Source organism: Oryzias melastigma, linkage group LG2 (assembly GCF_002922805.2).
Source record: "Oryzias melastigma strain HK-1 linkage group LG2, ASM292280v2, whole genome shotgun sequence".
NCBI classification, from domain to species: Eukaryota; Metazoa; Chordata; class Actinopteri; order Beloniformes; family Adrianichthyidae; genus Oryzias; species Oryzias melastigma.
In genome coordinates, this window is record NC_050513.1 from 21,486,162 (window position 1) to 21,502,929 (window position 16,768).

Consider the following 16,768-nt stretch of genomic DNA (forward strand, 5'->3'; position numbering starts at 1 on the left):
TTTCTCAATATATGGAGAACAATATATTTACAGTATATTCCATATATGAAAGCAACATTTATCATCCATCTTCTTGGCCGCTTCTTCCCTTTCGGGGTCACGGGGGTGCCGGAGCCTATCCCGGCTACTGAAGGGCGAAGGCGGGGTACACCCTGGACAGGTCGCCAGTCTGTCGCAGGGCCTCAATCACACACACATCCACTCTCACAGACACACCTAGGGGCAATTTTAGAGTCACCAATTAACCTATGAAGCATGTTTTTGGACGGTGGGAGGAAGCCGGAGTCCCCGGTGAAAACCCACGCATGCACGGGGAGAACATGCAAACTCCACACAGAAAGGTCCCAGCTGGGATTTGAACCAGGGCCTTCTCGCTGTGAGGCGAGAGTGCTAACCACTGCACCACTGTTCAGCCCGAACATTTATCAGTATATTGAAATATATTGAAATACTCCAACTATACTGCTCACAAAAATTAAAGGAGCTCTTTAAAGAAACACATCAGATCCATCAGATCTCAATATGAAGTATCTATACCAGGGGTCACCAACACGTCGCCCGCGGGCGCCACATAAGTCGCCCGCAGGCCTCTTCTAAAAATAGCACAAGTCACTTGTGAGCTGCTCGAAATCTTAATTTTATTGTGATGCAATTTTTTTAAATCACACCTGCCTTTATAAAGAATTAAAAATTAAAACATCTTAAAATTAGATGTTCATTATTTCTGAAGCCAAAAAGTGGGATCGGCCTATCCCACTTTTTCTTTTAAATCGTTTTCTCCTTAACGAGATAATCAATCGTCGCATTTCCATTAACTCTGAAATTTCGCAAATTGGAATTTGGATAATAAATTCTCCTAATGGAAACACCACAGTTTTGAAAAAACTGGCATTTTTCGAAAAAAAAAAGTTTTTGCGCTTAAAGAAGGTGGTATTTGGGGCGTATCGATAGATATTTTTCGCAAAACTGTAACGGAAACACTTTTTTCAAAATAAATCCGCTTCTCGGTATGAAGTGTCTGATCTGAGCTCCACATCCGGCGCACCTAGAGGTCCCGCAGCGTCAAAGCGCGTCAAAGCGCTTCAGAAACTGCGGGTCATAGAATTGCGAAGCTCCTCCTCCTTTCCTCATCACTTCATCTGCAGACGCACTTTTGCAGCTTGGAGCCTGAAGTCTCATGAGCGCGAGCGCCGTGACAGAAACTTGAATTTATGCTGTGGTGTTTTCAAACAGAAAAAAAAGTCCAGATGCTTATTTGCTGCTTTTTCTTTTAACCGCTGATCAGACTTCTCTCTCTTCTGAGTCGAGCTGCGCTGCACGCGCTCCAGACAGAGCTGTGACGTCACCCACATGCTCCCTTTTAGTGAATGAAAAAAAAAATACTTGTTGCCGTTCATCGCCGTGTTTTTAATGACTTATCGCGTGAGTTGGTTTGTGATTAATCGCAAAATTATGATTTAATGCAAACAATGTCATTTCTAAACTGTGTTTTTTCGAAATTCCTAGAATTTCCATAAAGTTTTGCGCAGATGGCACATGTGTTTTAATGATTTATTGCATGAGTTGGTTTGTGTTTTAGCGAATTATTATGAAACCGTATCATTCTGACACTGTTTTTTAAAAAATCCTAGAATTTGGTTCAAGTTTAATGTGTAATGGAAACAGAACCCAGAGCTGCTGAGTGTTTCTGCATGGTGCGTTCCCTGAGCCCCGGATATCGGCAGTAAAACGAACCAGTTTGTCAGAGATAACATAGAGCAGTGGCAATGATCCGTATATAATCGATTGAATAAATAGTGTCGACGTTTTCTCTGAAAAATTGATCTGTTTTGCTGCGGATTGTATAAAAATGACAAAGTTTGTAGCGGACTGAGTTGGGCCGAGTAACTGGGTTCACTTACGTATGTCCAGAGGTCAGTGAACGCACCATGCGCAGATTCTTGTCTGCTGTGGGATCTGTCAATCAACCTGTTCCGAGGTTTAAGGAAAATAAAGGGACGGGTGCATGAGACTGAATTAAAAACGTTCGAGGAGTGTAGATCCACTAATAATAGAATTAATTAACAATAATTAATTAATTAATAATTAATTAATACTAGTTATAATTTTGTTAAAAACATTTCATTTGGTCATTACCTCAAAATGTGACAAGATCTGTTGAGATTAATAAAGTTCTGAATATTGATATCCGTTTCCTAGCTTGTTGTCACTATTGATAATTATGCTAAGAAATCAGTGTCTTTACATAGAGAAGTATCATTATTCATTATTAGTAATTTAGAACTAAAGGCAAACTAAGTAAATTTATTATTTCAAACCGGTAGCCCTTTGCATGATTCAGTACCCATGAAGTAGCCCGCAGTTTCAAAAAGGTTGGTGACCCCTGATCTATACAATCCGTGGATATTCAAATAATGACAGGGCAGTGTCTTTGGAACAAAAAGATGCCAGGTCTTTTAATGTAAATAAAAGTTTTCAGCCTACAGAGGCTCAATTGTGTAGACACCATAAAATCAGAGTGAAATGAAGATGTGGCAGGCTAGTCCATTTTTTCCAAAACTTCATTTCTGCAACTCAAAATGCTTTCCAGTATCTTGTGTGGCCCCCACCAGCTTGTATGCATGCTTGACAACGTGGCGGCATGCTCCTAATGAGACGACGGATGGTGTCTTGTGGCATTTCCTCCCAGATCTGTGTGAGGGCATCCCTGAGCTGTTGTACAGTCTGAGGAGCAACCTGGCGGCGCCTAATGGACCCAAACATAATGTCCCAGAGATGTTCTATTGGGTTTAAGTCAGGGGATGGTGAAGGCCATTCAATTGTTTCAATTCCTTCATCCTCCAGGTACTGCCTGCATACTCTTGACACGTGAGGCCGGGCATTGTCGTGCATTAGGAGGAAACCAGGACCTACTGCACCAGCGTAGGGTCTGACAATGGGTTCAAGGATTTCATCTGGATACCTTATGGCAGTCAGAGCACCATTTCCTAGGCAGTAGAGGTCTGTGCGTCCCTCCATGGATATGCCTCCCCAGACCATCACTGACCCACCACCAAACCTGTCATGTTGAACCACGTTGCAGGCAGCATAACGTTCTCCTTGTCTTCTCCAGACTCTTTCACGTCTATCACAGGTGCTCAGGGTGAACCTGCTCTCGTCTGTGAAAAGTACAGGGCGCCAGTGGCGGACTTGCCAATTCTGGTGTTCTTGAGCAAATGCCAGTGGAGCTCCACGGTCCTGGGCAGTGAGCACAGGGCCCACTACAGGACGTGGGGCCCTCAGGCCACCTTCATGAAGTCTGTTCCTGATTGTTTGGGTAGAGACATTCACACCAGTGGCCCTCTGGAGGTCATTCTGTAGGGCACGAGCAGTGCTCAGCCTGTTCCACCTTGCTCAAAGGAGCAGGTATGGGTCTTGCTGAGGAGTTGAGGACCTTCTACGGCCCTGTCCAGCTCTCCCAGAATAACCACCAGTCTCCTGAAATCTCCTCCATGTTCTGGAGATTGTGCTGGGAGACACATTAAACCTTCTTGCTGCAGCACGTGTGGATGTGCCATCCTGGAGAAGTTGGACAACCTGTGCAACTTCTGTAGGGTTAAGGAATCTCCTCATACTGCCAGTAGAGATAATTATCAAGCCAAAATCAGCACGAGTGGAAAACCAGCCAAAAAAGATCAAGAGGGAGAAACTTGAAATGACCTCCACATGTAACACCAGTCCTGTTTGGAGGGTTTTCTAATTGTTGCCACTGAAGTGCACCTGTTGTTAATTCATGAACACCAATACAGCTGAAATTGATTAACGAGGCCCTCAGCTGATTAACCAACCAGGAAATGATCAGACAGGTTTAATCCAATTCATGACAGGCCCAATAAAAAAAGTGTTCCTTTAATTTTTGTGAGCAGTATATTACCGTTATACTCTATATACTGAAATATGCTACATAATATATTGTTCTATATACTGAAAAATGCTACATATCTATATCTACATCTATATCTATATATCTATATATATATATATATATATATATATATATATATATATATATATATATATATATATATATATATATATATATATATATATAAATATAGATATAGATATTGACAAACAGGTTGACCATCCATATAGTGCAATATATTCAAAAACATATGGGTAATGACTGACGTATTGAGATATATTTCTTAATATATTGGAAATATATTTAAATATATTTATAATATATTTTTAGTATATTGCAACATAGTTTTGTTTTGTAAGGGTAGCAGCAGACAACAAAGTTAATCTCACGTTCCGATCTTCCCTCACTCATGAACTAGACCCCAAGATACTGAAACTCCTCCATCTGGATGATGGAGGAGTTTCCCTGGTTGAGAAGTTCCATGGCCTCAGTGGCAGTGCTGACCCTTCAGACTCACCCTCAAAGTGCCACAATGCATGCTGGAGCTCTAGGCTGGATGACGCCAACAAACCAGAGGTTTCTTTTTTTTGTTTTTGTGTTTTTTTATTGGAGTTTTTCCTTACCGAGGGTTTTAGGGCAGGGATTCCCATTTTACCTTAATCTGTTTACTTTAAATCAAATCAACCTTTATTTGTAAAGAGCTTTTCATTCCCAGAGGGAGCTCAAAGCTGTGTGAGTGTAGTTTAACAACCAGCAATTATTTATATTTTATGACTGACTTTTATGTTTTTGTACAACTTGCAGTTTGAACCCCAATGAGACAACTCTATTGTGATATTAGGATATACAAATAGAATTGAATCAAAACAATCCCATTAGACATATTAACATCCTTTCATGTAGGAAACAGGGCTGGGCACAAAGTTCCACTCCGATCATTTTTAAAAAAAATCTATTTTTAAAGAATTTTCAATGGTCTTTTAATTATGATTATGACGTTTTTAGCCCAAATCCAAAAACCTATTTTAGTTTCTGCAGAGTAGCAGGAGTACATTAGAAATTCACCTCTGAGTTGTGGGCGGAGCTGTTGCCGCAAAAGTGAGGCTGCCCTCATTTCCCATCAGCTCTCTGTTTACATTCTCTCCTGCCAGCTTACAGTCCTCAGAACCCCAAGCTAACAAAAGTGGTGCAACAAAAACGACCAGCTGTACAGCTTTGATCCAGATTCCAGTTCAGACGAGGAAAACAAAGATGTACATGGATCTATTTGTCTGTAGGTGGATGTATGAGACTGGAGCGGAGCAGAGAGCTTGTAGCCTGCCGGCTGTAGTTTGTACATAACGAGCTTTTTTAAACTGCATTTTTTAATCTGCTTGTGATTCACAGTGATGTGAATAAATGAGTACTAAGAAACACAGTTTTAATCTTAATTTTCTTTTCATATGTCCTCCATTGTGTGGAGTTTGCATGTTCTCCCCGTGCATGCGTGGGTTTTCACCGGGGACTCCGGCTTCCTCCCACTGTCCAAAAACAGGCTTCATAGGTTAATTGGTGACTCTAAATTGCCCCTAGGTGTGAATGTGAGAGTGAATGTGTGTGATTGAGGCCCTGAGACAGACTGGCGACCTGTCCAGGGTGAACCCCGCCTTCACCCATCAGTAGCCGAGATAGGCTCCGGCACCCCCGTGACCCCAAAGGGAAGGAGCGGACAAGAAGATGAATGAATGTCCTCCATCGTGAAAAAACTGCCACAAGAACATTTTAACAACAACATTTTCATTGAATTGGGTCTTTGACACGGATCTTTTCACTGTGGCAGCTGAGCCGTTGTCATTCATTTATAGCAGGAATGATTGGATGAGTTTTTCAGCTAAGTTAAAAAAACAGCTACGTTTGCTTTAGCTCCCATTATAATACAGCACCTGTGCTCCTCAGTCATGGCTGTAGCTGTGGTGCTGTTATCAGCATCCCCCTTCCTCTGGTTTCCTTTAGTATGTGTATTTCATTATGCAGTGCTTCATATTTTTCCTTGCTAGATCACAGTCTGAACCTGACTGTTCTCACTAATATACTGTTTTTATGAAGAATTTAACCAGACAATAAATACTTGAAGCTTCTTGCTTTAAGGCCGTAGCTGTGAGAGCATTGTGCATTACTGCCTGTTCTGCAGGACTTTGAAGGTCTACAGAACATCAGGCCCACACAGAGAAGGCATGAGGACAGGAGCCTGAGCCAGACAGCCTGTGGGGCGTGCACGTGAAAGGTCACTGAAATACAAAGCTGTTAGAGAACACTTCCACTTAATTGTATAAGTTGCTTTTTGATGCAGAAGCCTGCAGTAATAACATAAACTGCTGTGTTGATTAAAAGATTGACCTTTAGGGTTACAAAAGGTCAACAGGCTTCACCAAAAGACTTGACGTCCCACTATCCGACCGAAATATCAAACACAGGCTTTACCCCAAATTCAGGCCTTTTCTAAATGATGACCACATGATATAATCCCCATTTTCTCAACAGAAAAGAAAACATTTACATTTTTCATGAATAAATAACTGGTCAAAACAACTGGAATGACATCACAAATAAGTTGTTCTCCAGCTGTTTAAAAAGTATTATAAAAAACAAACATGAGAGTTCAAAACCAATTTAAAATGAACTTATGACTCAAAACCAGAATGATGCAACCGTCTGTGAGCAGATGTGATCATTTGAAGGAAGTTACAGCCAATCTGCTAGAAACTTCAGGAATCCTCAGATTTTGTCTGAAAACATTAAAGATCAGCTTGTTTCAAAATACATTAAATTTGATCTACTGCTCACACCTTAACAGCAATGTAGAAGAACACATTTTATATCGTTACTTTTTCTGGCTTTACAGTAAAGTCCTTAAGATCATGTTGTGACTGTGACTGAGTGTGAATGGGTGTGTGTTTGAGGCCCTGCGATAGACTGACCACCTGTCCAGGTGTATCCTGCCTTTGCTCATCAGTTAGGCTCCAGCATCCACATGACTCCGAAAGGGACAAATGGTTAAAAAGATGGATGAATGAATATTTAAGTTTACTGTCACCGCCACCACCATAAATGTCAGAGTCACATGAGCATGACATCAGCTATCAAACACTGTAAACTAAACAAGTGGACATGACCACAGATGAAGACCTGACAGAACAGGATCTGAAGTGGGACGTTAGAACGAGATTGAAGCCGTCTGCAGTTGTCACGGATGACTTTAAGTTGCTCCTCCGGTTTTTGGAGTTCTTCTGTCTGTTTATCTGTCAGTGTCTGGATTGTTTATTTTAATGATTATTTAATCTGAAGACTTAATTTGTTGTTTACCTGTCCTTTCTTCACTAATGTGGGAATGTCAAACCCATCCCTCATCAGTCATTACCTTCCACAGCATGGAGCCATCTTGGTTTTTACGTCTTCCAGACCAAGACTCACAATGTTTAGCTATTTTTGGGTTGAGTCAGTTTTCATTTCCTTCCTGAGCATCTATTGTTTGATACAAGGTCGTGCACAAGATTTTAGAGGGGCAGGGCCTCAAAGTCGAAAAAGAGCAACTAAAACACAATTTTATGTCCTTTAAACAATATGGAAATTAAGTAAAATGTTTAAATCAAGTATCAATAGATAACCACTCAGCTGTATGACCTGTGTGGTGAGAGTAATACAGTTATCATTTGTAAACGAATCATTTTCAACATGAATTCACTCACTTTATCATAAACCTAAAAGACATAAAACATTAAAACCCTGGAGGTTTTTTATTTTTTAAATCAACATGACCAAGTTTCATACAAATTGTAATATTTTAAGAACAGATATCCTACATCTTTTATCCCCACATGCTGAAATTATGAACAATATTGAATGTTATCCTCATAATGTTGCTGTGAGGATTTTAGTTTGGTGTTTCAATGGTGTTTCTGGTCACATTCTGTCTCCTGTCAGTCACCTCAGGTTCATGTTAATCATCCACAGTGGTTTTCATTTTTAGTAATTGTCCTCAATGTATAAAAGTTTTCGTTTTTTTAGTTCTACATTGTCAGGTCATCTGGTTTTCCCCTTTTTAAATATTTCTCCATGGGTTTTTGTCCTGCTTTAGATTATTTATTACATCTTTACATTTCTGCCACCAAGCCCTGTTTGCTGTACTTGGGTCCTACTTCTCCTGGTTTTGTGTGACGCTTGTTCTATATTCACCGCCAGATAAACTCTCCTTTGTATTTTATCCTTAAATGTAAGCTTTTGTTGTGATTGGAAAGATTTTCATAGAAAATATTGTGAAACTGAATGATACTGAATTTAAAGGAGGTAATTTGAATCAGAACAAATGACATTAACAGATTCATCTAGTTTCACAGCTGTAGTGAGGAACCTGTGAACTCACCATTAATAACTCTACTGTTCTTTTATTTTGAAAATTACCTTGGTGTTTTATTTTGTACCTAGCACCCAATTTCCTGTCCCCCATACGATCTGTTTGTGTGCTGATGCTCACTTAATTTGGCCTTTTTCCTCTGGTGAGGTTTTTTTTTAAATTAAATCTTAAGACTTTGACTTGTTTCTGTGCCTCCTTCCATCTGGGTCCTTGCCGACCCGCCTGTGACAGTTTCTCTTCTTGTCCCTCACTCTCTCTCTGGCAGCTCCGAGTCCGAGCGGAGCCACAAAGACAGAGGCAGCAGCTCACAAGAAAATGGTATGATAGAAGAATAATGTGGGGATTTTGTTTTTCTTGTATCACTAACAGGAATTCCTGTTAATACAAAGACAGGGCACTAGGGCACTTTTTAATAGGAGACAAAGAGGGCAGCTGCTCCAGCACCCCATGTGTGCACGTGCTGGGTTTGATGTTCATCCTAAAAGTTCTTTACCTCCAGCTGCTTCCTGTGCGTTACATTTGGGTCCTTTTACACAACACCCAAACAGTTTGTTCAAAGACAAGAAAAAAATGAATGATAAAGTTCTTTGAACTCACTTGAAGTTAAACTTGCAGAAGTGTGGTAAAAACAAAGCCTGAAGTTCTCTCTCACAGTCTGGGGGACCCAAGAGACCTCAAAACATATCTAAAGATATGATGAGGGCTACAGAACGGGGATCTAAACTAATACCCAAATCTTAAAATGATTCTAAACTTAAAGACCCTGAAAAGCCCCCAGGCTGTTCAGAGAATTTCAGAGTAAAATGTTTCTAGTTTATTTCAATGGACAGCTGAGTTTGAGAGTAATTATCAGTTTCTGGAGAAGAGCAGAAAGAGTTTTACTGTAATGGAGGCACAAGAGAGAAGAAGGTTCACAGCCACAGTCTGCACCTCGGTGCTTTCTGATTGAGTTTCGGGGTTCATTTTAGCAAACAATGTGGTTCTTGTTCTGAAAATAAACAGAGGATTTCAGTGTTGATGCTGACTCAGTAGCAAGTTCACACTCAGAGACCTTCTTTTAATGCAGGTTGAAGCTTTGGATCATAGTGTTGATGAATCTGCTAATTAAAAAGCTTGTATGTGTTGGAAGTGTTGCATCTGTCAGACTGTTTTTGACTGTTTTTTTTCCTTTTGTTTAACCCTTGTGCTCTCTTATGGGGTCCAGATGACCCACCCTTACATCGATGTGTGATCCCTCCCATGACAAAGATGGACAGGACTTTACGGACACCAGTGACGATACAAAATGTCTTGTGAGGTCCAGATGACCCCACTTCAAATGTAAACATGCCTAGAGAAGCACAAGGGTTACAACAGTGGCATACAAACACATGACATAAAAATCATGCAATAGGATTTCCAGATTTCTAGATTATGTGTGTCACAGTGAACATGCTCCTAGAAATGTCAGACTCCTCCATGATTTCTAAGTGAGTGAACTTGTAAAATCACAGGTTGTTCATATAGCTAATTGCCTCAGTGTAAGTAACTTCCCTGACAGGGTATGTATGACACGCTCGCATCCTTTAACTGGCTTACTCTTCTAAGCAGCTCCCGCTGTCTTCTCTGTGCACAGAATAACAGCTCTGATGACAAATGATTCTCCAGCCATAAACTCTGGCTACCACAGAACATTCGTGGTTTTACAAAGGGTGTTTATTGGGCTGCTTGTTGAGGATCTTAGTGTTTAAATAACTGCAGTGAGAATAACTTTGAGTGAAGCAAACTTGACCTTTCAGTCTTTCTGTTCGTCCTTCCATTAAGTTTATTTTAAATCTGAAAAACGATACTTTATGGAACCAAAGTAAATTGTTGAGAGCAACAATTTCAAAGACATGTCACCTTCTCATGTGAATGCAGGACTACAGCAACACAGTCAGCTCAAAAAGCACTTGATTATTGTTTGATGAGAACCTGTACCCTGCAGCTGGAAAACAGACCTAAACCAGGTGAAGATGAAGGAACTTTTATAGCAGCTGCCGGTTTGAAACCATCTTTAGTTTACCACAAGCTGCAAAGAGATGCTTAGCAAAATTAAAGACAAAAAAAACACAAAATCTATTGAAAGGAAGTCATTGGCAAATGAGTCATAAACTGCCCATTAACCCAAGAACACAAATTTGGGCAAATCCAGGAGACATTTTTGTCTAAGGTAGTTTTTGGACATGAACTAAAGGATTTGACCACCTGGTTCCAGGTCAAGGCCAGATCCATTAAAATGATCAAAATCTGAGTTACATGTGAATTAGTAGAGGAAAGGTCGTGAGTTTTTGATGTATTTTCAGAGGATACTTCTGTAAACTCTGTTACATAATGATGTTATGCTATTAAAATGAGCATATTTTACATTTCCATAATTTGCTGACAAGTCTTTTATCATCAAATTGTTTTATACTTTATTTAAGGCAAGAAAACATTTTGTTCCTTGTTTACTGCATTACATTAATTAGGCCATGCATATTAGTATGAATACTATGAATCACTAAGCAGATAAGACTTTTTCAGCTAATTTTTCTGGACACCCAGTGACAGAAATAGACTGCTGAAGTGCCTTCTGGGTAACAACATGAGACAGGGCCTTCCACTCGGCTGCAGCACAAGTAGGGATCTTTATTTGTTGTTGTTATTGCTGTAAATCCACACAGGGTTCATGTGGAATCAGACCCCACCAGAACAGACTACGATAGCTGCTGCTGTTCTTTTAATATTGCATGTGGCTGCAGCACAGTGGGCAGACATGATCTAGCATGGAGGCGTGACATGTGTCGAACATCTGCAATCCGTGCTGCTTGAGAGGAACTGAAGAGATGTGTGTTTGCTTCACGGCGTCAGGCCTATTGGTTAGTATTATCTTTATCTCCAACAACTATGATGCCGCCGAATCCACATGAGAGAGACCGCCTGACAGCAGTTAGAACACATCCTGTGAAGCTATTCTAATTATTTTTCTGTCAGTTGAAAGGCAACATTGTCATTAAATGCAAAAAAGAAAATGGCTATAAAGCATTCACCCATGTGAACATACTCTTAGATTTGAATACTAACCTCAAAAGAGAAATATAATGTGGAGACAGACCACAAGATACTTTGCTTCTGTTATAAAGTTTGGTCATTTCACATCAAAATAAAAGTGAAATAACAAGCTTTTATAACAGGTCATCCAGTGAAGCATTTTTAATAGGATGTTCCACAGTATGTTACATAGTCCCACGACTGTGCCATGAGAGAAAATTCTTCAATTTCACCTGATTTTAAGCCTTTCAGAGTGAACTACATCCATACATATGATCATATATTAACTTTGGACCAATAAAAACAAATTATTTATCTAAAAAATTCGTTATTTTTGTGAGTTTTTTCCTACCCAGAAGTAAAAGGACTCGATTCCTGACGCTCCACCTGTCGCAGCGTGTGGGTGCCGCCCATTTCATGACATCTTGTCTTTGTTTGGTAGCGTGTCTTCGTTTCTCCCACAAAAATAAGCAACTTCTAAACTTTTTCAAAGATGGATGAACATACCATATATTTGCCCTTAGTATTTCCAGCCATCGGTTTGGAAGTCCAAACTTGTTTGACTTTATGGAGTTTATTTGTAAAACAGTGAACCAGTAACGGTCTCATTCTTAGATTAAAGCTTCACTAACCTAAACATGTCTATCCTAAACATAAATGCCACTCATCTGTAATGTTTGCTTAGCCTGGAGAACCTGGCTCTCACACAGAGATAGTTTTGGTGTATTATTCCTCTTTTAGCTTATCCTGTATTTCCTTCTGCATGTGTGGAATGTCCCGTTGTCAGTCCTGCTTCTCCTCTATCCCAGGCTGTCACTGTCTTGTGGTTGGGCTCAGTGTTTCCTCTCCTGCTTCATTAGAGCTCGTGCTGCATGTCTGCCTGGTAGCTGGGTAGACTTTATATTAGGGGGGCAGATGCTTTCAGGCTCTTGTATCTGGGTTTCCAGGATATTGGTATAGAGCACGTGTCAAAGTCAAGGCCCGGGGGCCGGATACGGCCCTCCAGGTAATTCTATCCGGCCCTCCAGACCATTTTATTTTATTGTTATTAAAGACCTGATGTTATCTTGTGCTTATTTCTAACTTGTATAATTTTGACTAAATATATTTTTATGGAGAGTAAAATATTGAAAGTTATTTAAGATTTAAGTTGATTTATTCTGTAATAATATTCCTGGATTTTTATTATTCAGAATTATGTTAAAAAGTTATAGTTTTAAAGTTTTAAAAATTGGCATTCTGCTAGTGTTTTGAATTATTTTGGTATTTAATAAGATGTTTTAGGCCATTTTGGAGTTTAAGAAATATTTCAGCTACATGCTAGCTGTTTTGGCTAACCTAAACTTTTTTTAGGCTACTTTAGCATTTAGCTAATATTTTAGCTGGCTATCAGCTTCAGCATATTTAACTATCAATTTTAGCATCTTCAGCGGCCAAACTCAGCTTACATCATTCACACTAGCATTATCACAGCTAATGCTATATATCTAGTTCATAATTATGTTAAAAAGTTACGTTTGTATGGTTTTAAAAATGTAGTTTTAGAGTGTTCAATAAATGTTTATCCTGTTCGACCCGTGACCTCAGGTGTGTTTTGGATCTTGGCCCTTTGTGTGATTGAGTTTGACATTCCTGGTGTAGAGTTTTGTTTAATATGAAGAGAAAGGGTTAGAACAATAAATTAATGACTAGATTCCTTCAGTTGAGCCAACACAGCTCTAACAGAGTTCAGACTAAGCAGCCGCTAAAACTGTAAATCAGAGAACATCTGTGGCATTGGATCTGATCACTAGATCTGGTGATAATCTGTGCTACTACTGTAAATAAGAAAGGGAAGTTTTAAAGCCTGAAGCTCCTGGTGTGCTGCTTTGGACAGAGACACTGCGAACAGCAGTTAGGATGAAGGCAGTCGGAGGTGACTGTAGAACTCGTCTCTTTGCTGCTTTGTTTAAATGCTGCTGCTTGACAGCCTTATTATGTTCTTATTAAAGATCCACTCCAATGAAAATGGCGTCTTTGACATGTTCTTGAGGCTTTTTTATCATGACAGAGGACAAATTAAGCTTAAAACTGTATTTCTGAGTATTTCTTGACTCAAATGGTTGTAAATCAAGAAAAAAAGGTGTTTGAAAGACTGTAAGTGTGGTGTACAAATGACTACAGCAGGCCATAAGCCCTCTGCTCCACTCCATTCTGATACATCCCCTTCCTGGCAAATAGATCCATGAACATCTTTGTTTCCCTCGTCTGAGCTGGTATGTAAGCTAGCACGAGAGAGCGTAAACAAAGGGATAACGGGAGATGAAGGCAGGCTTACACCAACAGTACCGCCCATGACTCAGAGGTGAATCCTTCTTTTTGTTTTTTCAGAAGTGAATTTTTAAAGAACTCCTGCTGCTCTACAGAAACTATGTCCTAGAAAGTGACACGGGTTTTTGATTTTGTCTAAAAACAGCATTGTCATGATCAAAAGACCACACCTGTACGATAGATCAAAAGATGATCAGAGTGAGACCGTTCTAAAACAGCATAGGTCTAGGAAAGAGCTAAGAATGTTTATCGAGTAGTTGCATGGACTCTTTAGGTTAAAGTGAACTTTTCTTTGGAGCATTAGAGACAGAAGCTAACAAACTGGTGAAGAATTGTTGCTGCTTTGGACAGCTTTGGAAATCCTGGAACTGATTTTACAAAAAAAACAAAAAAAAATTGTAGATAAAAGTGATGAAATTAGAATAGAGCCTGACCCTCCAGCTGTGGTGTCCATAAGTTTGTCCTCTCAGAAACATGGGATGGAACTGGTTCAATTTCCTGTTATTTACTGCAGTTTTCCGACCTCCTTTTTTTTGGTGATCTGTTCTGACAAACGTGAATAACCTCAGAGTAATGTTCAATCAGAGCCATGCTTCAGCTTGACTGTGGTTGCAGCAGCAGGTCTTCAGATTCCGCTGGAGATGTCTTCCCGTTCATGCATTTATCCATTCTTAGAAAGTACTTCTTCTCCACGATCGCACGTTTGCATGCTCAGGCCGGGGATTACACTAAAAACTAGTCATCTGTTGGACATTTAAATAGGCCATTTCTTATATTAGTGAAAGTATTTGGAGTGTTACTAATCCTCAACACAACTTGTACCTTAAAAAACTTGAATTGTTTAGAATAAATAAGACCAAAATAACCAAAACAATTTAAATTGCTCCCCTTTGTGAATATAAACAACATGCCAGCGGTCTTATGTCTAATTTCAACGTACCCTGATTAATATAAACATGTTCTAAATACTAATATAGCACTGAGTATTTGGGTTTTATCAGGAAATCCTTTCTCTTCCAAAGTTTGTTCGGATGTAACACAAATGCTCACAACCAGAGCTCTGAGGACAAATAACGCTGCAGGTCAGAGTGAGCTGAAGACAGACAGAAGAGTGTGAGATGCTGCCACACTCTTTACAGTAGGACTTCACTATATTTAGCAGACGGGGGGATGGTGAAGCTGGATGGTTGTGCCAGAGGAGGAGCTAGTCTAAAGTGAGCATGTCTGACCTGAAGTGCAGCGTTTTGAATTTGCAGATATAATCTGTGAAAGAACATGTTACATGCGTCATGTGTGCATGACTTACGTGATGACGAGCGACGTGGAGAAGAGGAGCGTTCCCAGCAGGCCGCGCCGGCAGTCTGCGTTCTTCCTCTGGCGTTGGTGCATCTCGCCGCCGCAGTTGTCACAGCAGCGGCACATGCAGAAAAATAGCCCCACGAGGGGCATGAGGATGGCGAAGAGCAGGCCCACCGCCGCACACACCAGGAAGCCTATCTCATAGTAGATGGCCTGGGTTCAGTGAAGGAGGATCGAGAGGAAACATGAGAGGAAGCCGGGGAGATTTGACAGAAAATGTTATTTAAAAAAGGAAAAGAGGAGATGCAAAAACAAGAGGGAATTAGAGTTTAGAAATGAGGAAGACAAGGAGAGATTGTTAAATGCAAACAGGGAGCTGAAAGAAGGCAACAAAACTGTACACAGCTTTAAAAAGGGATCTGCAAGGATACATGGAATATTTTACTGAAAACTACTAGCTGGAGGAGTCAGTAATGACTTCTTAAATGCATTATTTTGGAATAAATGTCAAAAGCTGAAATAAAGAACACTGACATTTTTGCTTGGGCACACCACCGTGAACGCAGCAAGAGCTGCAGTGGAAAATCTGCAGTGACTTCCTGAAGCATCTCAAAGTTTTTGCTTTCATTTCAGATGTTATTCACTGACAGCAGCGTGATGCAGTTCATACTCAAAGCTATTCCTCTTATCGCTGTGAGCCTGCAGGATGTTTTTCTCCCCCCTTAATGAAGAAGAGCAGCAGCATTTTTGATAAACTGACAACATTTTACTGCAACACTGCGAGTCTTGATTAATAAAATGCAGATTTGCCTTCTGCTGCAGATACTCTGCGATCTGGGCAGGAAATGTCAGTCAGTTCACAAACCTTCAAGCATGTCCTGAAGGTTTGAAGGTTGGAGGACTTCTGGTGCTCTTTTAGTAAACTCAGAGTGAACATAGGGTGTTGTTTTAGACCTGGAGGGTGACACATTATCAATTGGTTTTATTTTGTATTACTGAGAATAATCTTATTTAAATACATTTTTAATTTTCTATCTCGAAAAGACTGCCTTAGATTAACTAAAACACTCATTTTATCTAAATTCAGGTTAAAGACTCGCCTGTTCTCAGCTGTATTTGATTCTTTTTCATTTGAACGTTTACATCCTCACTGTAACCTTAGATTTATTTTAAATGCAGTTCTTTTGGACTTTCCTTTTTTTTTAATGATCACTCCTTCAATAATTTTGAATGTTTCTTTAATGTTTCTGTAAAACATTTGGAATTGTCTTTTTACCTGAAATGAGCTACACAAAAAACCTGCTTTGCCTTTGAACACTCATGAAGTCAAACTTCCAGAAGACATTTGACTTTTGTCATTTTTACTATCCAGCTTTAAGAAACATTTTTCAAACCTCCAACTGATCCGACACATTACAGACAAACTACAATAGAAAATGTTAAGAAGAGGTTATATCTGACCAATCTTTTGTCTTTAATGTAAAAAAAAATAGTATTACTGGTATAACATTTGATTTCACAAATGGCATAGTAAATATGAATTTGTGTAATGATGTTCACACACAATTTTGGGGAAAATTAAATATAAAGCAATTTTTTCTCAACCTCGCAGTTTTAGGTGAGGAGAATATTTATCGTGGCCAATTATGAATATTTGTAAAGGAAAATCTGGCCGCATTCTAATTTTATTTGATATTTGGATCACAGTAAAACAAAACTTGTGTTTAAAAAGAATGTCTTGAAAAGTAATGTACATCATTAGAAAAGCCTGAAATGAGCTTTTCTTTGTCATTGCATGATAGTAAACTGATATT

At 39.6% G+C, this 16,768-nt stretch overlaps 1 protein-coding gene across 10 annotated transcripts in view; it reads right to left on the reverse strand.

The window, feature by feature from the left end:
* The window catches only part of prom1a (prominin 1a), an 87,135-nt gene that overhangs the window by 36,885 nt on the left and 33,482 nt on the right, over nucleotides 1-16,768 (reverse strand). For all 10 annotated transcript variants that reach the window (XM_024269373.2, XM_024269372.2, XM_024269380.2 and 7 more), the window contains one exon: nucleotides 14,962-15,167. In XM_024269373.2, the coding sequence (XP_024125141.1) occupies nucleotides 14,962-15,167 (206 nt within the window). The remainder of the gene's footprint in view (nucleotides 1-14,961; nucleotides 15,168-16,768) is intronic.